The sequence below is a fragment of the Equus quagga genome, chromosome 4 (genome assembly GCF_021613505.1).
Source record: "Equus quagga isolate Etosha38 chromosome 4, UCLA_HA_Equagga_1.0, whole genome shotgun sequence".
In the NCBI taxonomy this organism is placed as follows: Eukaryota; Metazoa; Chordata; class Mammalia; order Perissodactyla; family Equidae; genus Equus; species Equus quagga.
Genome location: NC_060270.1, coordinates 132,545,616 through 132,573,183, shown reverse-complemented (window position 1 = coordinate 132,573,183; position 27,568 = coordinate 132,545,616). Strand labels below are relative to the sequence as shown.

Genomic DNA, 27,568 nt, shown 5'->3' with positions numbered 1-27,568 from the left:
GTTTGGGCCACAGCTGAGGAACCCCAAGCTTAGGAAAACCCCACTCTTATAAGGAGGCTACTAGCAAACATGCCCAAACTTTGCCCAGAGAGAGACACTATTTCTCTCTTTCTCAAGGCTCTTTGTTCTGCAGACATCCTTGAAAAGATAGCTCAGAAGGAAGGCTCTCACAAGCTTTTGCAGAAAAGTGAGAGACCCATGGAAAATTTGTCTCCCCAAAAGGGTCACACCCACAGACAAGGAGGAAGGATGGAGTCATCTCCTTCTCATGTACTCTTAATTCTATTGTCATGGCACAAATTCAATGTTCTGCTTTCTTCAGACTTTCCATTTTGGTACTCAAAAACCATTCTTAAAGCCTGAGAAGTTTCTTCTTGCTATTTTCATTGCTGCTATAACAATCCCACTTCATCTCAAGGTAACGCAGATGCCTCTGCTTCACCCGGGGACAAATCGCTTAAAGTAAGTGGAGAAAAGAAAAACAGAACGATTACAACGTCAAGATATGTTGCTACATTCTGACCTGTAAATGAACTTTCACGTCATCGACCTGTTCCATAGCAGAGAGACTATCCTTCCACCCCTTGCTCCCTGCTCGCTATTCTCCCCAACATGAATCTGTATCTTTACAACAGGTATTGCCGTATTCCTGGCAGCCAGTAATAAAACAAGCTAGTCTAAGCCATCTGGCTCTAGGAGAGCGTTCTCCTTACCAGGTGACCATCTTTCCTCCCTTTGATTCCCTCCTTCTCCCCTGGGAGAGTTAGGACTAGAGCCTCTTGACTTCCTCTTAGATGTCCTTCCCTGACTGCCCAGAGAAATTCAGGAGGTTTTGCTATAAGTGATTTCTGTGGATTACCTTGACCCAACCCACACGCTAGCCCCCCATATTTCATACCCATGTAGGGCCCTGAGGAGCCTTCATCATGAGAAAGGGGATGACTTCTAGCTGTGAGATATTCTTCTCTCACCCCAAGTCCCCCTCTCGCAGGATGGCCCCTCATTCTGCCACCCATCCCACTGCTGCTTTTATCCTCATCCGCCTTGTAGTAAAGAGGCACCGCCCGCCACGTGGTAGGCTCCCAGGAATCATCTCTAACCTTGTTTGCATGTGGAGCTGCATTCCCCATACCGCGACTCCCTTGCCCATTCCCGAGGCACTTTCAATTCCATCCGATTTAATTCAGAAGGGTATTTTGAGCACAGATTGCTAGGCTACAGAGGAGAGTTCGCAAAGGTGCTATCAGGTAGTGCTGTTCTCAAGAGGTTGACGGCTAGCGTCTCTAAACAGCAGAGAAACAGAACACAAGGTAAAAGACACACCACAACAGTGTGCAGGAGGTGAAAAATACTTCCACTGAGGCGAGGCGGTATATCACATTAATTCCTAGCATGGGATTTGGAGTTGGATAGACCAGGGTTCAAATCCTGGTCCTACTACTTATTAGATACTGGACTTTGGCATTAGCGACAACAATATCCTTTTTTAAGGATTATTTTGAGATATGCATGTAATATGCATAAGACAGGACATGACCTACAGTAAACGGGCAACAGGGTTTGATTATCATATCAAGCATTCGACTCTTTCTAAAAGTTTGTGAAGAAAACTAGGGTGAGAGTTAGAGGCGGAACATAAAGTCCAGATGAACTTATTTACAGGCTGAGAAGGAGCCCGAGGAAAGCAGAGTTTGAGGATTTGGGGAAGACGGGAAACTGACGGTGCCTTTGATTGGGGGAGGTGAGATTGACAGCGTAGCCCTGGCGAGGACTCCGGCTTCCGCGGCGCATGCACGCGGGCGGGCAAGCGGTTAAATTAAGAAGAAAATCACTACGGCAAAGATCAAATTAACTTACAGAACAAACATCCAGAAAGGGAAATGGATTGGTAGTGAGGACCCTAATGGGGAATTGAGGGAAATTATTTAAAGACAATTTCTTTAAAGCACATTTCTTTTCAACTCCCTAACAATCTGCAGCAGGAGGTCAGAGCCGGAGGCCGGCGCACCGAGGCTCCGCCCCTGGGCGGAGCGGGGCCAGACGCGGCGGCGGAACCCGAGCGCGGCGGCCACGGTGCAGGCCGGGCCCATTTCTCGGGAGCACGCCGGTCCCTGCTCTCGGCGCCGGCGCGGAGCGAAGTTGGGAGGGGCAGCTCTTCCCGGTTCTGTCCCGGTTCTTGGGGCTGCGTATCCGGCCCGCAGACATGTCGGGGTTCAGCCCGGAGCTTATCGACTACCTGGAAGGAAAGATCTCCTTCGAGGAGTTCGAAAGGCGGAGAGAAGAGAGAAAAACTCGCGAGAAGAAAGTGAGGCGCCGCTAGGCTGGGATGCCCCTCACCGTCCTGTCGCCCTAATGCCCTTTGGGAGATGGGGGTCCCCGGTGACCGCGTTCCCTGGGATGCGGCGGGCCGGGAGTTCCCAGCAGTTTCTTCCCCAAACCCCAGGTCTCACCTCCGCCCTGTGCTCTAAAAACACTTCCCCCACCGGCAAGCTTTTGTCCCCGTGGTAACCTCTTCTCTTGTGCCAATAGGACATTTTACTTGAGGGTCGCTTAACGCCGGTAGTCGGAGTGGGGACTGGAGTTTGCAGTCGGAGTTCTGCTTCTAGTCCCAGCTTTGCCACCAAGTCTTCCTGGGCGTTTGGGCAACTCACCTCTCTAGTTCTAAACTGAGAGGTGTGAGCTCCCATTTTTGAGGAGTCTCCCGATGGTGTCGTGTAATCTTCCACCAAAAAAAAGAATTTTCTTGTCTGATAACAAAATCTTCACTCTTACGTATTTTTTCATACTTAGGAGGAAATATCTGAACTTTCCGTATCTTCTCACTTATTTCAAGTGTGAGGGAAAATAAAAGTAATCGCACCTTTAAAATTAGTTGGTGGATTCTTTCCTTATTCATGTGACCATCTATTTTCATTTAAAAAGCTAGGATACAATGTAGATTAGTGAAATCATCAAGATATTGTATCTTTCTCTGAAAGGCTTTGGCAACATTCAAATATAGATTCCATGTACTGTGTATGTGTGCAGAACTCAAGTATTTATAGAAGTCGAAAATAAGGCAGATGCCCTATTCTCAACTGGAGAGAGAGAAACCTGCGATGGTTTTTGCAATCATTAATTAATTTTCAATCCCAGAGTCTTCAGGAGAAAGGAAAGTTATCAGCAGAAGAAAATCCAAATGACTCTGAAGTTCCGTCATCATCAGGAGTTGACTCTTGCAGATCCCAGGACAAAGATGGCAATGAAGGTATGCTAAGATCATTTGCTACTTGCATTAAATGTTAAAACTACCAAATAGTTTAGTGAAAACATTATTTTTTCATTGCAGTGGTATTCTGTTGTTGATTACTTGGTTTATCAGGAGCGTAGTGCTTGGTATATAGTGGATGCTCAGTATTCGTTGAGTTATTAAATATGGTGATGGTTTTTTGTGTGGAAAAAGTGTTTGAAATTGACATCAGTATTTGTTTGGAAGCCTTTTTAGTGTCATTAGTTTTTAAATTGGCCTTCTCATTTGGTTACTAATTACTTCCAGAGTATACTCCCCAAAATTGTAATGAATTATATTTCTATCCGCAGTGGCTTCCAAACCACTGCTTTAGTTATGGGAGGTGAGATAGAAATGTCAGAGTGGAAGGCCAGCTGACTGCCCGGATGGGGCCTCACATGCAGCATGGGTATCTCCGTATGCTACCCCATTCCAGGATCCACTCCTCAGCTCTGCATGTGCAGATATTAAATTTGGTTAGTGCACCCAGACTAATTAAACTCATCAGAGCCTAATTGATGGATTACTATGCAAATTTATTAATTTCCAGTGATCTATATAGCTTTCTAGTGATCAGAATATTGATAATAGTTCATGGTATCCATTTACACATATCAAGTTACCTGGGATGCTGAACTATCAATTAGAATGTAACTTCATTTGTAGGGTCTGATTGAAAACTAAATTAAGCTTTCTAGTCCTAGAGGGTAGATGTAGAGGCTGATTCTTTTCCCTCTAAACAAATAAGCCTTTGCACAGAGGAAACATACTAGAGTGAGCAGAAAACAAATGAGCTTTATTCCTGCCTCCTCGGACCAAGTGGGGAAGAAAAGGCATAGAAGAGTGCCAGGCAAGTGGAGTGGAAAAGGGAGCTGAAGTTGTCCTTACAACCCGTGGGTCCTTCCTTACCTGCTCCGGGGAGGAGCAGCTGTTGCCTCATCAGGTCTCTGAGCTGCAGCTGTAGCAGCAGGCGCCACGGGGTGCCCGCCAGTCTTCTTGCCTAAAGCTGCCCCTGGGAGGTGGCCATCAGGCCCTCCGTAAAAAGAGGGATTAATGGAATCCAATTCTACCTCATCATGAGCAGTCAGATGCGCACCGACTAATAACAGTCCCATCAAATAGGACAAATAATAGTCGAATAATCCCATCAGTCCTTTTAAGATATAAAGCTCCCAGTTTCTCAGGAAGGAATTGTCCCAGAACTTTACCGAGACCCTTGGTGAGTATGAGCATGTCTTCAGAGCCGAAGAAGGAGTCAGTTTGAACAGGCTTTGGCAAAGTCTGCTAATTGGAATATATGGCCGCTGGAGTCAGTCTTTCTTTTCTCCTGTGCCTTGCGGGGAATACTACTGCTAAATTCTTATTCTTCAGCACCTTTCCTTCACGCCATGCAGATAGAGTCTTCCTTTAATTTCATTCTCAGTTCATTGTTGCTGATACAAAAACTACAATTAATTTTTGTGTATTGACCTATCTAGGAACCCCGCTAAATTCATGTATTCTGACAGTTTATATGTAGTTTCTTTTGGATCTTCTATGTGCCTAATCATGTCATCTGTGAATAATGACAATTTTATTTCTTCCTTGCCATCTTTATGCCTTTTATTTCTCTTCCCTTACTACATTAGTTAGGACCTCCAGTAAAATGTTGAAAAGAGTGACAATGGCAGGCATACTTGTCTCATTCCCAGTAACTTTGAATAATTCACCATTAACTGGAAATGTTTTTAGCAGATATTCTTTATCAGATTAAAGATATTCCTTTTATTTCTAGTTGACTAAGAATTTTTAGTAGGAATGGGTGTTGGATTTTATCAAATGCTTCTCTGTAGCTATCAAGATGGTCATATGATTTTTCTCCTTTGTTACTGTAATAAATTTTATTGATTGCCAAGGTTTTATTTCACACATTTATTTATTTATTTTGGATGTTCAGAATTCTTGAGGATGATCGTTATGACTTCATAATAATAATTACTTATTCGTTGCTCATAAAATATATTTTTTTTATTATTCTGTTCTTCCTTGAACATCCTATCTCAGTTAGCCATCATTTTTGGGGTTTGAGGTATTTCACATAAGAGAATAAGCTTAAGGATTTTTGAACACAAATATATATATATATATATATATATATACACACACATACATACATACGCACACATGTGTATTTTTAATTTTAACTATTTTGTTGGGACTTTTCTGAAATATGTTACATGTCTCTGCTTCAACAGAAAATTAACTTCTAAACTTAACCTTTTCTTGATCATTCATGATCATCATTATGAACTTAGAAAAATCATTGTACTATAATGGTATCCTCAGAGGCAAATGAAGTATGTGATGTTATTTTGTTCCTGAAATAATAATACTTTTTAATATTTATAATAGCATTTATTAAGCTCTTACTTTCTGCTGGGCATTATTCTAAGCGAATATATTTAAGAACTTGTCTCATCCTCAGATTAGCCCTATAAGGCAGACATTATTATTAACCGCTTTTTACAGATGAAGAAACTGAGGCACAGAGAGCTTCAGTGATATGCCCAAGGCTCCACAGCTAGCGAGAGATGGAGATGAAGTTTGAAACCAGACAGCTCGGCTCTAGAGGCCTTGCCCTTTACCACTATTCTATACCACCTGGCTGTGTACCACCAGACTTTAATTCATAGGTCTGAGTCTTACAATTCTTTTGTTTTGGTCCTCTCTACTTTTAACTGTTGCTGCGTGTGCTTCTGATTTCCCACCTAATTTTGCCTGTCTATCTGAGACCTAATGGATGAGTCAGCAATTCCTACAGAGTGAAACACATGGCTTTGTGACAGCTTTCTTCTTTGGGTTTTTGGGAGAGTTCATTTGTCGATCTTTCACTTTCAAGTTTGGTGTTGCTAGGGTAGAAATTTATATTCCAGAGAATATTGTTTTTTTTCTTTAGACTGCTGAGTGTTCTAAAGCTTTTTTGTGTGGTTGGTTTTTTGTAACCTCAATGTGTCTGTCTTCAGGAGAAACGTCAGATGGAGTCAGTAAGTCAGTTCACAAAGTCTTTGCTTCCATGCTTGGAGAGAATGAAGATGATGAGGAGGAAGAGGACGAAGAAGAGGAGGAGGAGGAGGAGGAGGAGGAAACACCACAGCAACCCACTGCAGGCGATGTGTTTGTATTGGAGATGGTTCTCAACCGGGAGACCAAGAAAATGATGAAAGTACGTTGTTCCTTATTTCGGTATTTATAAACAGAATGCAGAAATGTGACATAGTAATTAAAAAAGAAATCTTTAAATTATACGTATATTCCAAAAGAATTCCAGCTGTGAGAAAGGAGATACTATGAGACAGCTGCTGTTACTGGTTTCTAATGTTTCATTTTAGAGATTTTTTTAATGTAAACCTCAATTGTTGCATATGTCAAAACGTACTATAGTTTTGCTGTTAAAAAGTGTATATTGTAACTTGATTTTTTTTAACCAAGTTCATTCTGAGTAGATAAATTTGAAAGAAGGAGGGTCTTCAGTAGATTACTTCATAAGTCGTCTCCTGGCATATAAATCTATTTTGCAGCATCCTCTCCTGCATTTGTTATAATTCTAATTAGTAATTTAGTAATTGCTGACTACTTTGGTTTTTGCTTTCTTTATATAGTTTACTGTACTTTGAACTTTCTGCTGTAGGGGTTTTTTTTTTTAATTTTCTGAAGTGCTCCTTTTTGGAGAGTATCATAGAATAATTTCTGCTATTTCTTGCAGTTGAGTTTTAGACTTTTTCCTGAAATATAGACTTTAATGTTAATGAGTCAGTTATAATCACAACCAAAGTCTTTAGTTCTGATTTTAAAAGATTGAAAAGTTTTAAAGAAAAATGTCAGTGTCATTAGGGTCTGTATTTGTTAATATGGTTGGAATTGAAATCTAAGACATTACTATATTTTAATCTAAGTGTCATATTTGTTCTGTACAGGAGAAAAGGCCTCGGAGTAAACTTCCCAGAGCTCTGAGAGGTCTCATGGGTGAAGCCAACATTCGCTTTGCGCGAGGAGAACGTGAAGAGGCGATATTGATGTGCATGGAAATCATAAGACAGGGTATTTTCTGTGGAATTATTCACAATAGTAGTTTAGTAGTCTGACTTTTACAGATAGAGGAGGACTTCACTGTGCTATTTGAAAAATATGTTCAGAAGCTGGGAGTTGATTGTGATAACAGTGATTTGCACTTTTCACATTTAGTAGAACATATTACCAAGAAAATGAAAATCAGAGTATGACTCAGTGAAATATCATTAATATTTGTTGAACCCCTACAGCCTTCATTCTTGTTTTTATTTGCTTGTTTTTTAATGTTTCATCTTAGGGATTTGAGACTTTTGCATTCTGTGTCTTTTATAAATATGGCAAACACATTATGTTAAAATCGCTTGAAGAGTGTTTTTTTCTTTCTGTTTTCCAAATAAGACTGTGCTAGATTATTTTAATCTAGTTTTTGGTAAAAGACACAATTTATACTTGTCATCTTCCATTAAACTGCAGGTCTTGGCATATTGAAGGATGTCTTCAAAGGCGACTTTTTAACTAGTTGCTTGTGTTTAATATTTTCCTTTCCTGATGTGTTGCCAAATGATGCCCTGTGTAGTGGCTTGGGTAGTTGTAATACAGTGAACTTTTAATTTATCTTTTCAATATTTTGGCATTTCTTTTTATTTAAAGTCCTTGTAGAAGTCTTGTTGTAAGTTTCCTGGATGATTCATTAGGATAAGTTGAGTCACTGCTTTTTCTTTACTACCCCATCGAAATAAGTTTAACCGAAGTTTTTTCTTCAGGATATTTTGTTTGTTTCCTACTTTCCCATATTGTCTGTTTCTTTATTTCAGTTTACAGTTGTTTGTTTTTGAGAGTTATCTTTGAGTTTAATTCCTCATAATCTTAGAACTTCATTTAAGAAACGTTCTTTCAGAAATGCAGATTAGCCATTCACTTGGATATCCTGGGTTTAGGTGCTACTTAGGTACCCTCTCTCCATTCATCCCATCCTCCTTGGTCTGGGAGCTGGATCGTGAAGATTCACCCCCACTGACGTGGCTGATGCTCATCAGAAGGAACTTGCTGAGTTATTGAGCCATGTTTAGCTTTAGCAGAGGGGGATTTTCATGAGGGGGGCATGGTGGAGAGTAAAGTTTTTCATGAAACTACACTTTGCTTAGAGAAAAGTATGCTTTAAAAATGCCAGAAATGGAGGCCAGCCTGGTGGCATAATGGTTAAGTTTGTGCACTCTATTTCAGTGGCCCAGGGTTTGCAGGTTCGGATCCTGGGTACAGACCTATACACCATACAAGCCATGCTGTGGTGGCATCCCACATACAAAAAAATAGAGGAAGATTGGAACAAGCATTAGCTTAGGGACAATCTTCCTCAAGCAAAAAGAGGAAGTTTGGCAACAGGTGTTAGCTCAAGGCCAATCTTCCTCACACACACACACAAAAAGTGCCCAAAATGTATGAAAATAAAATAAAGCAAATATAATCTAATGTTTATTCTAATTTCCATTAGGTAGTTTGTATAATTTTGTTAGAGGTATTTAAAGAGTTTAAGTATTAAAAAAAGGATTCATAATTTGAACCGTGAGACTGACATCAGCTCAAGCCTCATCCCTCAGCCAATGGAATTTGTTTTTTTAAATTTCTTTTTAGCTCCTCTTGCTTATGAGCCATTCTCTACTCTTGCCATGATATATGAGGACCAGGGTGACATGGAGAAATCGCTGCAGTTTGAGTTGATTGCTGCACATTTAAATCCCAGTGACACTGAAGAATGGGTTAGATTGGCAGAAATGTCCCTGGAACAAGACAATATTAAGCAGGCTATTTTTTGCTACACAAAAGGTAATTAAAATGTTTCTTTCCTTTTGTTTGATGAAAGGTTACATAATAGGTTTTTTGATAATTGTACTTACTACTCTGAGGTGAGGTTAGCTAAAATATATTTATTTTTTATATCAGAGGTAAGTATTTGGGGCTCCTCTGTTTTCATATTTACCAGTAACTTTTTTTATAGCATGAGCTAATACAGCACAAAACTTGGTAGACGAAGAGTAAGTACCCTCAGTTTCCCACCGAGATCAGTGCTGGTTCTAAGCTGTTCCTTGAGGGTTAATATGAGACTAGGGTGATCAAAGGAAGATTAGTGAGGAGAGTCAGGTTCTAGCTGGTCTTAGATCAGGCCTTGTCGAGAGGTCCTGTGAAGGTGGATTTATTCCAAAGTAACCTGCTTGGTTCCATTGGAGAATTAGTTTAGAGTGTTTATTAAATTTTCTGAAATGAGGATGGGTCACACCCAGGTACCATGAACCCCTTTTTATGATAAATCTGTAATTTATATTCTTTTTTCTTTTTAGCTCTTAAGTATGAACCTACTAATGTCCGTTATCTGTGGGAGCGATCGAGCCTTTATGAACAGATGGGAGACCATAAAATGGCAATGGATGGTTATAGGCGCATTTTAAACCTGTTGTCTCCGTCTGATGGAGAACGATTTATGCAATTGACTAGAGATATGGCTAAGTAAGTTTGGAGTGAAAATGTATAAATGCTCTTAATGATCATCTTATTTTATAAATCCAAGCATGCATTTGAAGTAGAATATACTTTTTTGTTGAGGTTCAAGGAATTGTTTTGCTTTCTGTATTTTTTATTGTATTTAAATTTAGAAATGGGTTTTTCTTTTCAGTACTTCTCTGTTTCTAAGTCAACTGTGTGATTGCTTAGAAAAATTTGTATGTACGATTACCTTTCAAGTGCTCAGAAGCTTAAAAATGCAGCATGTTCTGAAAGGATGACTAGGTTCCCTGGTTTCCATAACTTAGTTGAAAATACTTACATTTTCAGTAATATTATTTTAAATTATTTATTGCAGATGTGCTAATGAAATGTTTGTGACCTGGGATCTTCTATAATCATTTTATCTGGAGCCAATACTAGAATAATATTTTAAGATGAAAAATTTTCTTTATGGTTGGCACATGCTACTGACTGGTATATATTTTATTCTAAAATAATATACCCAACTGCATTTACTTCTCTGATAGGCTGTACAGCAAAACAAAGCAGGAAACATTCTGGGCCTGTAATGCCTTGTGGGATGCTTTCTATTCTAAGGATGTCTATTATTATAGTATGCAGCCTAGGATTAATCATCTAAATCTGGGTATTTTAGGGTTAACCCTGTTAGTTCCATGGCCGTTGTCATGAAGATGCTTAGCTGTGAAATCATCCCCATGCTCCCAAGGATGGGTTATGTAGGAATACTGGAAGCATTCTTAGGAAATTTGAGGCAAGGCAACCCTCAGTTGATCCCTGATGTATATGATGAGCATTGAGGATCTTCCCAGGTTATTTATCATTAGTCAGATCTTGAGCTGTCATGGTGGTTAGCCCAATAGGCTTCTACTGAACTATTAGATGACCTATGATAGTAGATGTGTTTTCCACTTGTATTATTTATAATCTTTTTGTTGGGAAAGATTGGTGATGAATGGTTCTGCCACTGCCAAAGAGATGTTTCCTACATGAAATTCTGTTACTACAACTTCTGATTGACATGGCTTTCTCTCTGTCCCTGCTTTCCCTCCAGAAATATTTGTTGAATATAAATTCTGTGCTCGGCACTGTACAAGGTACCAGGAGATCCAGGATTGAATGAGTTTTAAAATTCCCTGCCCTTGTGGAGCTTACATTCTAGTGGGAGGGGACAGGCAATAAGCAGATAAACAACTAAGTTTATAGTATGCCAGATGTTGATAAGTGATTTGAAGAAAAATGAAGCCGGGAGGGAGGTAGGAAGTTGAGGAATTGGAGTGTGTTATTTTCAACAGGGAGACTAGAGAAGGGCTTCATTCCGTATGTTATGGTCATGCTGACCTGAAAGTGGCTGAAGGAGATGTGGGGGCAGATTTTAGGAAGAGTGTCACAGCAAAGGGAATGGCAGTGCAGAGTTATGTTCAGGGAGGAGAGCAGGAGGTAGTGTCTTAGAGGAAGCAGGAAGATCCCTCGGCCCATGTGGGCCCAGTGTAAGGCTTTGGTTTTTACTCTGAATGAGTTTGGAGGCCATTGGAGGATTTTGAGTAGAAGAGTGACATGATCTGACTTAAATTTTAAATGCATCAGTTCTCGCTGGTCTTTTGAGAGCAGATTGAGGAATGGTTGGGGCAGAAGCAGAATGGTTGGGGCAGAATCCAGGGAAGGGATAATGGTAGCTTGGGCCAGAGTAAAAGTAGCAGGAGGTGATGGGCAGTAATCAGATTCAGGATGTATTTCAAAGGCTGACCTCTTGGAGTTTTCTGATTTATTGGATATGAGGTGGGGTGTGTGTGTATGCACATGTGTGAGAGACAGAGCAAGGGAAGAGTTCTGGGGACTAAGTCCTGAGGCACTACAGTGTTTAGAAGTCAGGAAGATGAGGAGGAAACAGCAAGGGAGATGGAAAGGGAATGGGCAATGAAGTAGGAGGAAACTAAGAGAACATGGTATTCTAGAGGTTTATTGAAGAAAGCAATTCGAGGAGGAGGGGTGGTCATCTGTGTGAAATACTGCGGATAGATCGTGTAAAATGAGGGCTGAGTAGTGACATTGGAGATGGAATTGGGGGTCCTGAGGGATAGGCAGCTCTTTGGAGAAATTTATGAGGGGAGCAAAAGAATGGGGAGGTAATTGGAATGAGTTGTAGGGGTAAGAGATAATTTTTAAGTTAGGAAAAATTACAATATATTTAAATCTAGATAGGAATGATCCACAACTGAGGGACATAGTGAAGATTGATGAGAGAAAGGACAGTTGCCTGAGTGGTGTTTTTGAGTAGGTTGGAGGGAATGGGATCTACTTGGGGGTTGTCCTTATGAGAAAAGGAGAAGGCAGAAGATACGCCTGTGGGTATAGGTAAGTAGGTAGCTGTGTTGGGAATATGTGGGATGTCTGATTTGATTCTCTTTGTGAAATAAGCAAGGTCATCAGCTGAGAGTGAGGGTGGGAGAGTGTTGGAGGTTTGGAGAGGAGATGTGACATAGTTGTCTATGTCCTTGGGACCTGGCTACCCCACCGACCAGCAGCATTTGCATCACCTGAGAGCCTGTCACAAATGTAGAATCTCAACCCTGCCCCAGCACTACTGGATTAGAATGTGCCTTTTTATAAGAAACCCAGGTGGTTGGATGCACATTCAAGTTTGAGAAGTACTGGACTTGGTAACTGTAGTAAGATTGCTGATCAGCACCATGGGCCCACTTGAGACTAGTGGTCATTAACTTGGAATGCCTCCAATCAGCATGGTCAGCTGGGCAGCTGATGGTGAAGAGTAGGCATATTTGGATTTAACCGGAGTTGGAGTTTTATCAGATGATTTTGGTAGAGGGAGAGAAGGGCAAAAGAATTGAGGAGATGTGCAAGGGAGTAATTGTAATGTTGGACTGTGCAGAAGGGGAAAGCGAGGACAGGAGGGGTACAGTGACAGTGAAAAAGTGGTAGGATCAACGCTTCGTAGATCCCATTGAGGTAGACGTGTTGTTGGTATTGGTTACAGAGGGAATGAGCTGGAATGATAGGAGATAGCTTTGGGAGAGTAAGATGCTAGACATTGTGACATCGTTATACTGACATTGCACATTTTTCTCTGGATCAGCACTGATTATGATTTTAAAGAAGAGTTTTTTCTCCTCCCCAATATTAAGAAAATGAAAATCATAGTTAATAGAGAGTCTAAGCAAGGAAATGAATTTTATGTTCTGAATTAAATAAGCACTCATCCATTTGCCATCTATTTTTTTAGGAGTTACTATGAAGCCAATGACGTTACTTCAGCTATTAACATAATTGAAGAAGCTTTCTCAAAACACCAGGGCCTAGTCTCCATGGAAGATGTTAACATAGCAGCTGAACTGTACATTTCTAACAAACAATATGACAAAGCTTTGGAGGTAGGACCACTTAAGTGTTTCTCTGTTAGTTTTTGAACACATTTCTGTGTTCTAGTAATTCTTAAAAATTGACAGTTCCTCATTTTAGTTCTATATATTACTTATATTCTAAATTATATATTTAAAGTCTGTATGGAAACAGATTTCTAGATTCTATAGTAATTCCATATGAAATATAAAATGTAGTTATCATATGATAAAAGCTGTTGCCATTATTACAGGTACCAGATATGTCAGTACTTCAGGGAAGCAGGACTCAGCAGCCAGACTATGATTCAGTTCTTAATCTGTTTGGAAAAGTAGATTGGTTAGATACAGAGGAATTCTATATCTTCAGTTAAGCACTTGTTAATATGGTTAATATGATATAAAACTGTTAATGTATCACAGCAGTTTCTTATTTTAAAGTGATTTACTCTTGGTTTTTATAGCCCATTTATAGTAAGGGTTGACTATATATCTTTGCATTGTGAGAAGGTTTTTCATACATACCTATTGTATGATTTCCTTTTTTTATCCCTATTCTTCTAGGTAATTACAGATTTTTCTGGAATCGTGCTAGAAAAAAAAACTGCAGAGGAAGACACTCCAGAAGAGAATAAAGGTTGTAGTTTCCTCTGCAGAGGAATGTGGATAATCCTCTCCTATTCATAATATGACATTTTGAAATTGATAGTTAGTGTTCTTATAACAGGTTTTCCCAAGAAGCTTTTTTTTCCTAAGAATGATTTTGTATCTTTTTCTTGTGAGTATTCACTCACAGGTAATCTTTGAAAAAAATTGTTTTCCGTTGTTTTTATTTCTCAGTATGCCCACTGGAACATGGCATTTCTCATTGACCCGGAGTCTTTTTAGTGCCATGTGAAAAATGAATGGATTACTGAACAGCTTATCAAAAACCTTTAGAACTAAAGCAATTTGCTTTTCAGGAAAGACTTAAAATACTCACTATTAATTTCCTTCAAACTTAAGCATTGAAAAAATTCTACTTCAAACTTAAGCATTTACATAAAATGCTGCTTCAAACTTAAGCACAGAATTATTTTATCCCTTTCTCAGCAAAAGACTATTTGTAGCAAAGACTAAAAAGAGGCTTTTGAATTCAAGAAGAAAACAGAGAGTTCATATATCCTTGTTTGCTGTTTTCTGTCTTTTTAGTTCTTTGTATTTCTGGTAGAAGGGAGTTTATATAGGTTTCAGATAAGTGGATAAGGTATTAGGAAGAGAATAGGAAGGGTAATTCTGCTACCAAAGGACAGACTGATGGAGGTAAAAGAACCTAGTACTGGAGTTGGCCAGGCTTAGACTTGACTGTGCAGGCATTGTTTTGGAGGAAGTAAATGCGACCTTCCATGGGAGATAGGGTCTGCTTCGTTTGCCCCACTTTCTAAGCTTGAGTCTACAAGCTACTTTTTCTCTCTCTAATCCACAGCCAGTGAGAGTCTTACCTGCACCATACCTGATGGTGTGCCCATAGATATCACGGTGAAGCTGATGGTCTGCCTCGTGCATCTCAACATCCTTGAACCACTTGATGTGAGTAACATGAAGATCTGTACTTGAGGTACTTCAGATCACATCCACAATCTTTCCGTGAGATGACAAGAAATTTTGAGTTGACCCTAGATTTCACATCTCTTAATAACCAGGAAGTGACCATGAACATCAGATTATTTTTGTGTGAATATAAAAGCTTATAAAAGTAAAAGCTAAAAGTTTTGGAACTGGTCTTGGAATAATTTGTTTTTCTTTTAAAATGAGAACAACCCAGAGATCAGAATTTGAGATTGGGCCTTTTAGACAATTGTTAATTTTTGACAGCTGTTCTCTTTTGCCGACTTCCGATTAAGCATTTCATTGAATAAAAAAATGTTTCGGACATCTATGTTGCAGACCTTAGGATGAGGTGTTGAATAAAGTATATAAGTCCCTGCCCTCATGGATCTTTTGTTCTGTTGGGATTAGATAGATAATAAATAAAATAAGTATGTAAAATATAGGATGTTAGTTGGTGATAAGTGCCCTGAAGAAAAATCAAACAGAGAAGAACAGGGAATATTGGGGGTGGGAGGAGTGGTAATTTTAGGTAGGATGGTCAGAAAAGGGCTGCCGGAAAAGCGACATTTGAATAACGACTTGAAGGAAGTGAGGTCAGCCATGCAGATACCGGAGGGAGCCGCTGGCTCTCCAGAAACAGCAGCAAACACCATGGCCCTGAGGCGTGGGGGCGTTTACTGGGCTAGAGGGGAGCACAGCAGATCAGTGTTGTCTTAGCTGCTGCAGGGCCTGCCTCAGAACAGGCCTGCAGAAGTACTGTGTTGAGTGAGTGAATGATGGCAGAATGAGTTCTGTTTAACAGAGATACAGAAATGAATAGAAAATTAATTATTTAAACCTGTATTCATTAAGCCTTACTCCTTTTAGGCTTGCCTCCAAGAACTGATAAATATGTTAAAAAGAGAAATATACATAGATATGCATATTTGTAATGAGTGTTTGACTTCAGGCTTTTATTTTGGGGTCTAGCCTCTCTTGACAACACTAGTGGAACAGAATCCTGAAGATATGGGAGACCTCTATCTAGATGTTGCTGAAGCTTTTCTGGATGTTGGTGAATATAATTCTGCACTTCCGCTCCTTAGTGCGCTGGTCTGCTCAGAAAGATACAACCTCGCGGTGGTTTGGCTTCGGCACGCAGGTAATACTTTTTTGTGGGAAGGAGAAGTTTTAATCATATAAGCAGGCAAGAACTTACTTTCCCAAGAGGAAAGTAATTCTTATAAAATATTAATGTCTTAGTGAGAGTATTTCTGATTTCAGGGCAGTTTCTTGAAAGTCAGTGTTTTAAATTGTCTTGGTATGCCACTAAGTGGCTCCTCCTCGCTCAGGCTTTGGAAGAGTGAAGGAGAAGGAGTGACGTGGCCCTGTTAAAATACCTTAAATACCTGTCTTTTATCTGTCTTAACCAGAGGCTCTGGTCTCTAGTAACAGTTTGTCAAGACTTGGAGTGCAATCTAATTTTTGAAGAGTTTTTATGAATTTATATTTAATATATTGAGAAAAAAATTAATGTATTTTCAGTGTCCTTTGAGCTGCAGATATGCCCAAGATTGGGTTTTATCTATCATTTTATTTCATTATATCTAAATCCACAGTAATCTGAAATAAATCATTTAGAGTAGAAAAAATAGCTTAAGAAAAGCTAAATCTCTTAAAGAAATGTATGAAAGCCAAAAATTTTCTAATAGGATTTCCTATTTTTCAACATAAAAGATGCATTAAAATTTGAATAATCCTTGTTTAAAATATTACATAGTGGCAGAAAGTTCTCTCCAACTAGAAAAGCATTAATTGACATTTTGGGATGTTTTGAGATACATCACACATATGAAATGGCAGAGAGCGCTTAATGATTAAGATAGCACTTTACTGTTTGGATGGGTAGACATGTGTACCAATGTAATACCGTCATAAAAAGTTATATTATTTATGGTACTTGAATTTTAAAAACATGAGCAGGGAGCTGGAGTTTTATTGCCTTCCTAAGGCTGTCACTGAAACCGCTCCTGTTATTAATGGTAGATACTTTACAAATCCTCTTTAATTATGATCATGATGCGGATAAATGCTGTTTCCATTTCAAGCCTTTGTAGCTTGAGATGAGTAGAAGGTAAAACCTCAGAATGATCTAAAAATCATAAAGAAATTTGGGGTCAGTATATAAGAAAGATCATTAGAGGAATTGAAAGCTTGTAGCGTAATAACAAAGTATTTTTAAAATTGAAAAATGAAAAATTAAGAGAAAGGCCTTTGTCGTCATGATCCATCCCTAATTAGTAGTTTTCCTTTATTATCAAAGTTTAACCTGAAGATAATGGTCTGGAGAGATTTGAGAAATTAGAGATTTGAGAAAACAATTGGAGACAAAATACCTTTTAGGAAATAACTGCAGTGAAAAAGGGAAATGAAAAGGGCCTACATTAGTGTCGTGGCTGTTAGAGTGGAAGGAAGAAATGCTTATGGGGATGCATTCTCAAGTTCAAATGATAGGACTTAGTGATTGACTGGCATAAAGTTTGAGGAATAGAGCCCAATAACCTCACTTCTGAGAACCTAACCAGAGGAAATATTGGGGAGGGAGAGAGAGGTAATTTATAGTAGGGATCACAAACTCAGAAGCCTGGAAGGTTAACAAAAATGAGTAGAGTGGGAGGTAGAGGACCAGGCTGGAGTGGTAACCGGAGAGCCCTCCTGGAGGGTGATGTGCGTGGGCTGATGTGCCCTGTGGGGATGGGGGCCACTGCTGCCAAATTCAGGTTTTTCAAAAGAATCCAATAATTTGGATTTCATTAAAATCTTAGTTTTTAAAAATGTAGACAATTTATTGTTTTTAACAGCACTGTTGCCTAACAGAACACATCTGTGGGTTAAATTGGTCTGCTAATTTGTGAACTCTGGCTTATATAAATGAGGAAGTTTACCGTGGTGTTGTTTATTACAGTAAAAATTTGGAAGTACCCTAAATGTCAAATAATATGGTTATGTAAATAATCAATTTAAGTGAATTTTATAACCATGCAAAATTCCAGTGAAGACATGGGAAAATCTTGAAAGTATAATGCTAAATGAATAAAGCAGAACTCCAAATTGTATGTATATGCTGATTATCATCCTTGTAGCAGTTTGAATTGAGAAATAATAGATTGATCAATAGATAGAGATTAGAAGGGATAATTGTTTTAAAGTACTAAAAATATGCATGCATTTCTTTCCTGTTGTAATTTTGATATTGCCATAATATTTCTTTTAAAATGGAGAGATAATTTTGGCCAGCTTATAAATCTGTAGTTCATATTTACGCTTTATTTGAACACCATCTTAGAATGTTTAAAGGCCTTAGGCTACATGGAGCGTGCTGCCGAGAGCTATGGCAAAGTGGTTGATCTGGCCCCCCTCCATCTGGATGCAAGGATTTCACTCTCCACCCTTCAGCAGCAGCTGGGCCATCCTGAGAAAGCTCTGGAAGCTCTGGAACCAATGTATGATCCAGATACTTTGGCACAAGATGCAAACGCTGCCCAGCAGGTAGGTGATGTAACACAGAAGGAAGTTTTTCTTGGTGCATTATATTTTAGGACTTTCTCCTCAGTTAAGGATGTCTCTACAGCTTATATCCAAAAGCTTTATTTTAGTGTTTTAAATTCGGTGTTTTTGAAAAATGATTTTGAGTCTTAAGTTTCAGCAACTCATTAGACATTGTAAATTGTAGTTTCCAAAATATTGGATCTTAATTATTATGAAAGCTCATAAAGCAAATGTTCTTAAGGTTTGGTTTCTAAGGCAAAGCTTTTCTATGCAAACAAAACAACTTACAGCAAAAGCACCATATCACACTCATTATCATGTGCTTTTTTATTTAGGAACTGAAGTTACTGCTTCATCGTTCTACTCTGTTGTTTTCACAAGGCAAAACGTATGGTTATGTGGATACATTACTTACCATGTTAGCCATGCTTTTAAAGGTGGGTGATGATCTTTCTTTGTATTAGCCTTCTTGACCTTTTTTTATGTTTAGAATTTGATTTAAACATAGATTACAGCTATTTTAAAATTCTGTTGAACTCAAAAATTTATTTTTAATTTTTATTTATTCATTTATTTTATTATTTTATTGAGGTCATAATGGTTTAAACTCAAAATTTTTAAAGGGAAAGTCAGATAAAGCCAAAAGACTTAGAGATTAATGGTATGTAATTGAAAGTTCTACATGAAAGTGTAAACTTGACTGTTAAGTGAAATAAAATCCTTGCTAATGCATATTTAGAAAAGTGAGAAGCATAGTATTATCGATTATTGGCTCTTTAAATGCTGCTGTGTGCCAAACTTGTCACTTTGCAAAAATGTTTTCCAGATATGACATCCTTTCTGATTCTGGCTTTTTGGGGGGGGGCGGTGAAGGGGGGGAAGATTAGCCCTGAGCTAACATCTGCTGCCAATCCTCCTCTTTTTGCTGAGGAAGACTGGCCCTGAGCTAACATCCATGCCCATCTTCCTTTACTTTATATGTGGGACGCCTACCATAGCATGACTTGCCAAGTGGTGCAATGTCTGCACCCAGCTTCCAAACCAGGAACCCTGGTCTGCCAAAGCGGAAAGTGCGCGCTTAACCACTGCATCGCTGGGCCGGTCCCCAGTTTGGCTTTTTTGCTGGGAGGTGTTTGTGTGTGCGTGTGTGTGTGTGTGTGTTGGTATAAAGTTAATGTGAATTACCTTCTTTTTCCCTACTGAGTAGTGTTACCCAAATTCCTTTGGTAAGAAAAAAATTAGTCTATTCGTTTTCTTTTAGGTGTTTTATACGTAATAATTTGGTCTTTTTTTCCCCTTACTAAAGCAGCTTTCGCACACCTGTGGTATTTGTTTCCCATAGATTTTCTTTAAAAAATTATGACTAAAAAAATCTCAAATTACTATCTTTAATTCAGGTAGCGATGAATAGAGCCCAAGTCTGTTTGATATCCAGTTCCAAATCTGGAGAGAGGCATCTCTACCTTATTAAAGTGTCAAGAGACAAAATATCAGACAGCAATGACCAAGAGACAGCAAATTGTGATGCAAAAGGTAATTACTTTCATTTGCTTTATTACGTAAAACTTGACTGAGTTGATAAAAGACTCATGAAGTAACACCTGATCGTAGTCTAATTGAATCAGAGTGAGAATTACCTGGACAGGCAGAGCAGAGGGGTGGCGGTGAAGGAATGTGAACAGGCAGCTGCCTCGTCTTGCCACCGTCAGAAGAGTACTGGCAGGAGTTCACTCCTGTGGGACCATGGCTGTTACATTTCACCTTCAAGTCACTCATGTGACTTTTTCTTTCTAATTCTGCTCTTTCTGGAAATACAGTGTCCTAACTGATTTTCATTGGTCTCATTTTAGCAATATTTGCTGTACTCACGAGTGTCTTGACAAAAGATGACTGGTGGAACCTTCTGTTGAAGGCCATATACTCTTTGTGTGACCTATCCCGATTTCAGGAGGCTGAGTTACTTGTGAATTCTTCATTGGAGTACTATTCATTTTATGATGACAGGCAAAAACGCAAAGAACTAGAATACTTTGGTCTTTCTGCTGCAATTCTGGACAAAAATTTCAGAAAGGCATACAACTATATCAGGTGATTTTTCAATAACTTATTTTAATCAGATTCTTTGCTAGGGTGTATATATTTACTTTGACTTAGTCTCTCACGCTCAAAAATTAGCTGTTTTATTTTAACTCTCCTCTTGCTTGCTGGTTAATGCAGCTCATTTGTGATTCTGAGAGGCATGCACTCTCATATACTTAACCGCTTGTGCCTCTGTCTCCCTCTTTATAAAGTGGACATCATAATACTCCCACCTCGTAGTATTATTGTGAGGGTTAAATGAGTTGTTATATATAAGGCGTTTTCACCGTCTCCGGCACACGTTACGATTAGTTATGATTCCTTGTTCACTGTGGTGCAGCTGTAGTGGACAGAGAGAGAAAAGGTGAGACAGAAACCACTTGATTCTGTTTTTTGGTTTAAAAGTTTTGTTGAAAAGCCGAAACAATGCAGAAATACTAACCTAAGCTGCATTTTCCAGGAAAACTCTTCCACTGCGTAGTGTTTCTGCTTGACTAGATTGATTCAGGCTCCTTTTCCTTGGTGAGGGATGGTGTATTTCAGCGTTGGGAGGACAGCACCGAAGGGCTTTGTTCTTAGAATTCAGGAAGATTTTCTTTTTACAGTATTTTTTACCCTCTCCCTCTCTCTGCGATTTTAGGATAATGGTAATGGAAAATGTCAATAAACCCCAGCTCTGGAACATTTTCAATCAAGTTACCATGCACTCCCAAGATGTACGACATCATCGCTTTTGTCTTCGTTTAATGCTGAAAAACCCAGATAATCACGCCCTGTGTGTGTTGAATGGACACAATGCATTCGTGTCTGGTAGTTTTAAGCATGCACTTGGTAAGTGTCCTGGCACGTGACTTTCTCAGGAATGGCCAAGTGTGGCGGCAAAGAGCCTGGCCTCTGGAGCAGAGCTGCCTGGTTTAAATAGCCACTCCCCCGTGGCAAGTTATTCTACTTCCCTCTGCCTCAGTTTCTCTCTCTCTGGAGTGGAGATAATAATTGGATCTACCTTGTAGATTATTGTGAAAATTAAATGAGTTAATATAAAATACTTAAAACAATGCCTGGCGCACATGGTACGTGGCTGTGTTAGCAATAATGATAATGATAATAATATTTGCTTTTCTTAGGAAGCTTTGGTTTCAAAAGGCTGAAGTAGGTCTTATAGTTCATTTTAAAGGCCACCAGTTCTCCCTGCTTAGGCTTGTTGGTGTTTAAAATAATTTTCATTAATTATGGATGCTTTGCTACCTGATTTTTATTTGTTATAGTACAAAAAAGGATTTAAGATTTGCTGATAGTTCATTCCTTCAGGAGACAAGTCTTTATATCAAGATTTATTTACATAGGGCTTACTAACTCTAATTAAACTCAGGGAAAATTCATTAATCATTTATAAGGAATTTATGTTATAAAGAATCAGAAGAAAACAGGTAGAAAAATACTTAACCAAATGTTTAAACTTAAAATAAGGCATGTATATCCTGCTGCCTAAAAGCTAGTGTTGCCAAGTTCACTTTTAAATAAACTGTGATTTTGGCTACTTAATACTTTCGTGTTTTTCTGTGTATGGCTGGCATTTTGTTTTTTGGGTTTTTTTAAAGATTTTTTCTTTTCCTTTTTCTCCCCACAGCCTCCTGGTACATAGTTGTGTATTTTTAGTTGTGGGTCCTTCTAGTTGTGGCCTGTGGGATGCCACCTCAGCGTGGCTTGATGAGCGGTGCCATATCCACGCCCAGGATCCAAACCGGAGAAACCCTGGGCTGCTAGAGCAGAGCGTGCAAACTTAACCACTCAGCCACGGGGCCGGGCCCTGGCTGGTGTTTTTATGGTTGTTCAGCTAGTAGCCTTGAATATCAGATATTGAAACCTTCCTCCACTCCGTGTACTTTTGGAATTGTTAGTTTAATATTAAGAAAATATAAAATAGAGATTTATTTTCCTATATTTAGAAACTTACAGAAGGTAAAAATAGAAAGTCCAAATGGCAGTCTACCATTTGGTCTGTTAAAGAGATTTTATGGTGCCATTCCTTCTGGAATAGGTGCCAGAAGGAATAGAAGTTTTCATCTACGTATGATAAATTCTAGATCATTCCTTTATAAGAAAAATTTTCTTAAATTCCCCTATCTCATATGGTTAGGCTTTTGACATGAGATAATTGTATATAGAGAATACGTAGAATTCACAAAGCCCCAAATTCTTATTTTATTATTAGATACATTTAGCTTTTCTCAGGAAAAACAAAGTGGTTGCTACTCTTGGGAAAACAACACCCATAATCTAAAAAACAAATCAGAACTGTTTTTCTTTTTCTCACCTCCATGATCCATCACATTTGAATTTATAAGATGGATCGATTAATTTTACAAAAGAATTCACCAAAAGACACAATCCCCCGTTGCTTTTTAAATAGATTTAAGATCATAAATTAGATTTATGGTCACAATTGATAAATTAATTTGGAAGTGTTAGCCTACATGGAAATGTCTAACTGGACCTAAAAGAAAGTTCCTTTTAGTGACTCATATTTAATCTTCATGGCTAGGATACGTTCATAGGTAAACTCTAATTTTGTTATAGTTATGTTATTTTAAAATTCAGATTAGTGTGCATCTGATATGTTACAGTGTACACTTTGCATATGTTTAATATCAGTAATGGTTGTTTAGCCTTAAAATATATATGAATAAGTGTTGAAGAAATAAGGAAGTATGTTTTTTGTCACACCATCTGATACCACTGTTCATTTTTCAGGACAGTATGTGCAAGCCTTCCGCACCCATCCCCATGAACCTCTCTATAGCCTCTGTATAGGCCTGACCTTTATTCACATGGCATCTCAGAAGTATGTATTAAGGAGACATGCTCTTATTGTGCAGGTAATTCTTTTGGATTTCTCATTACTTGATTTTATGTTCTCTAAAAATGAATATACTGAATGTTTTTGTTATCCTACTTCTAAAGTAATACCTGCCTAGTACACATGCTGGGAGTCCCAACACCTGTCCGTGTGTACACACTCATGGGCTCAACATCTGTTGGTACTCCTGGCTAAGACTTAGGCAGCCGTGTAGAAAGGGTATACACCTGACCATAAGAGATTACCACACAGGCAGCATCTGGAGGGATCCTGCACAGGCTGCCTATAGTCTGAAGCCCCTAAGCCCTCCTGCCTTCCAGGTCCTGAAGATTGATTTATTTTAAGTTAGTTTTTAAAAATATAATAGGGGCTGGTCCCGTGGCCGAGTGGTTAAGTTCGCGCGCTCCGCTGCAGGCAGCCCAGTGTTTCGTTGGTTCGAATCCTGGGTGCGGACATGGCACTGCTCGTCAAACCACGCTGAGGCAGCGTCCCACATGCCACAACTAGAAGAATCCACAACGAAGAATACACAACTATGTACTGGGGGGCTTTGGGGAGAAAAAGGAAAAAAATAAAATCTTTAAAAAAATATGTATATAATAATATATACATACAAAAATGTATGAATATTTGACTGTGTGACTTTTTTTACATCATCACCAAATTGCTCTTTTAAAGTTTTCTTGGTTCATGTAATACTTTGAAGTTACCTTTTTCTTTTCTTGTTTACTTTTTTCTGGAAAGTAACCTCCCCTTCTGTGCAGTTTTGCTTCCCATGGTTTCAGTTATCTGCGGTCAGTTGCAGTCTGAAAATATTAATTGGAAAATTCTAGAAGCAAACAATTCATAAGTTTTAAATTGTGCACCGTTCTGAGAGGTGTGATGAAATCTCACACAGTCCTGCTCCCTCCTGCCAGGGACGTGAATCCTCCCTTTGTCCAGCGTATCCACGCTGTGTACACCACACTTAGTAGATAGTCTCTTAGTAGCTGTCTCAATTATCTGATCGACTGCTGAGATATTGCAGTGCTTGTGCTCGAGTAACCTTTATTTTACTTAATAATGGCCTCAAAGCGCAAGAGTAGAATATATAGTAGTTCAATACACACTTGTCAAATGAGTGAAATATTGAATCGTTTCTTTCTTTTTGGTAGGGCTTTTCCTTTCTTAATCGATACCTCAGTCTACGTGGGCCCTGCCAGGAGTCGTTCTACAATTTGGGCCGTGGGCTTCACCAGCTGGGGCTAATTCATCTTGCGATCCACTATTATCAGAAGGCCCTGGAGCTCCCGCCGCTTGTGGTAGAGGTATTGTATGATTTACTGCAAAAACCGAGGAGTCGCTTTGTTTCATCTATAGATAAGTGCACTTAGCTCAGTGTTGTGGTCCAGAGAGTGAAATAAATTATAGCTTATATATTAAAATGCAGTATTTCCTTATTTGATGCATTTATGTAATTAGGTTCAGTAACAAGTAGGTCTTTGACATCCTGGCCTTATGACCTGATCAGCAACCATATGACATATACAACTTGTGGTTCCGACCATTTCGATTATCCTAAGATAGTGCCTCAGGCTTACAGGTGTCAGCAGCTGGAGGTGAAGCCTGAGTGTGAAGTGTCCAGTTTCATTGTCCAGTTCCAAGTTCAAGTGAAACATATTTCTTATAAAGATGAAAGATCAGTATTAATGTAGCTTTGTTTATTTTTAGATAATGTGACATAGGGTAAAGTGTTGCCAGTACTATTATAATCTGTGTTTAAAGTCTAATTTTTATTTTAATTTCTGAAGAAAATATGTTTTCATTGTTAATTTTTTTAAGTTGCACTCATAATCCCCACATTCCCTCAGATCTACATTCTGTTACCCTTGTTCAATGTTAGACATTAAGCAAATGAAGACACACTTTTATAGTTATGCTGATGAAATATACACATTTTTGTGTTCTTCATTTCATAAATACCTTTAGGTATTACTCCTTAAGCTTAGTAGGTATTATTTTTCATTGTTCAAAAGTTTGTACTGAGAAAGATTAGAAACATAGATCTAATCTATTCCATTGAGTTTATTGCTTTGTTATTTAAGTAGGAAAAAAGGTTATAACCCCTAAGGTAATCATTATACTCAATTTGGTGTATGCCCTCCTAGGCCCATTCTTTACATGCCTGTCTGTTATATAGCACTCGTATTTTTTCCCATCTGGTCATTTGTGTTATAATTTACTTATTTTTTTACATGATGGAGTTTTACATTTCTTATGAAGTCACACCATTAATCTTTCCTTTTGTAGTTTCTACTTTTGCTGTTATACTTAGAAGGGCGTTTCCTACCCAAGATTATATTATTCAACTTATTTTTTTATGGTTTCATTTTTTCACTCTTAAATCCTTAATTCAACTGGAGTTTATTCTGCTGTGGCTTGTGGGTGAGACTTATTCTTTAACTTATTGGTTAGACACTTAAAAATATTTGATGATAGTTACTGTAACAATTCACTGAATCAGCATTATCTGATAAAAATTTAGATCCAAGGTATATGCATAGTTTTATAATTTTTTTTAATATTGTGAATTTTGATAGCTTTTTGAACACTTACACTTATGAAACTGTTTCTTTGCCATAAAATTGTCCTGGTTGTCAGTTTGAAATATAACGCATTCATATATTTTTTCCCCTAGGGTATAGAAGTTGACCAGTTAGACTTACGAAGAGATATTGCCTACAACTTATCCCTCATTTATCAGAGCAGCGGGAATATTGCAATGGCTCAAAAGCTTTTGTATACCTATTGTTCTATATAAAGCACCTCAACTGAGAAAGGAGCATTGGGTAGCTGCTGTGTGTGGACCAGGATTTTCTGTCTCAGGGCTTATTATTAACCCCAAAATGGAAATGATAATTTCACAGTTATCTAACATGTAATTCATTTTTAATATGTGATAATGATCTTTTAGTAGATTTGCAAAATTATCATTCCTACAAGAATTCATATGTTGTTGTATTTCCCTTTAGCTTTTTTTGTTTTTTTCTCTGAGGAAGATTCACCCTGAGTTAACATCAGCTGCCAATCTTCCTCTTTTTGTATGTGAGCCACTGCCACAGCATGGCCACTCACAGAAGAGTGGTGTAGGTCCGTGCCCGGGAGTCAAACTCGAGCTGCTGAAGTGGAACGCATCAAACTTAACCACTAGGCCGCTGGGGCTGGCCCTCCTTTAGCATTTTTCAGCAAGAGTGTCCTCAAAGTGGAAATAGACAGTATTAGCCTTTAAGCCAGCTAGGAGTTGAATACACTAAGTTTTTACTCAGACCATTTATTCATCTGTGCATTTAATACTATATATTCAACACCTACTATGTACTAGGCACTGTGGTTGGTGCTGGGAATACAATAGTAAGACAGATGTGACCTGTCAATGCGATTCTTTAAATATAGAACTCAAGCATATATTTATTTGTAAGAAATGTTTGCTATATTTCTACATACACCATCGTTGTTAGTCATCCATTTCTTAGTGCGCTGTTACTATTGCATGGGCAGTTTTTCAAATACACAGAAAAGGAGGTTGCTTATTAAAGGAAGGACAAATTGGGACTCTTTCTGATGTCAGTACAATTACATAAATCACTTCGCTCCTAACAAAATTATTTAAAATGGTTGTATGGTGGGAAGACAAATAATTGAGTTAATCTTTTACTTTTCACTTGCGTGTGTCTTAACTACCTGGACTGAGTGAGACCTGGGACAGTGGCTTAGTTCACACCAGTCTGCTCTGAGGCAAATAAAAAAGTACATTACCAATGTTTGTGGCTTTCTGACAAAAAAGTAGAAAAGAGAGGACCATGTTCAGTAACATGATCTGGTTTCCATTTCAAGATCACCAGGAAGGGAGAAAGACTGGGGAATGCTATATATGGAATAAACTATTGCTGATAAAGTAAAAAAAATAGATAAAAACCTTTACTTATCTCAAATATTGTATGTTCTTGAATCTAAGATCACACTTCTTGTTAGATATACTATTGGTTTAATAACAGCTTTTCAGAGTTTCTTTTTAGGGGAAAATAAATGCTATAATAAATGTGCATATAGAGTGTAAGAACCAGTCCAGTTGTGGGAGGGAAACAAGTGTGAGACTTAGGATCAAAGAAATACAGTGGGGGTTTTTTAGGAATTCTTACCACTGTTTACACCACATACGTAACTTTGTAGTTGAAAAGCAGAATTCATATGTAATAAGTAAATGTGTCGTGCACTCTGTATGTATGAGTGTGTGTATATATATGTATGTATGTATATAATTTAAATAAATTTTATTTTTGTAATTAA

At 38.4% G+C, this 27,568-nt stretch overlaps 1 protein-coding gene across 1 annotated transcript; it reads left to right on the top strand.

Moving 5' to 3' along the window:
• The first annotated feature begins 2,125 nt into the window (after positions 1-2,125).
• Positions 2,126-27,568, top strand: LOC124238567 (general transcription factor 3C polypeptide 3). The gene is made up of 18 exons (XM_046659652.1): positions 2,126-2,305; positions 3,136-3,247; positions 6,271-6,470; positions 7,222-7,345; positions 8,948-9,139; positions 9,652-9,817; positions 13,074-13,221; positions 13,753-13,825; positions 14,654-14,757; positions 15,748-15,919; positions 18,104-18,306; positions 18,642-18,743; positions 19,704-19,839; positions 20,157-20,394; positions 21,026-21,216; positions 23,137-23,261; positions 24,397-24,549; positions 25,920-27,568. The coding sequence occupies exons 1-18, from the start codon at positions 2,204-2,206 to the stop codon at positions 26,040-26,042; spliced, it is 2,664 nt and encodes an 887-aa protein (XP_046515608.1). The 5' UTR covers positions 2,126-2,203; the 3' UTR covers positions 26,043-27,568.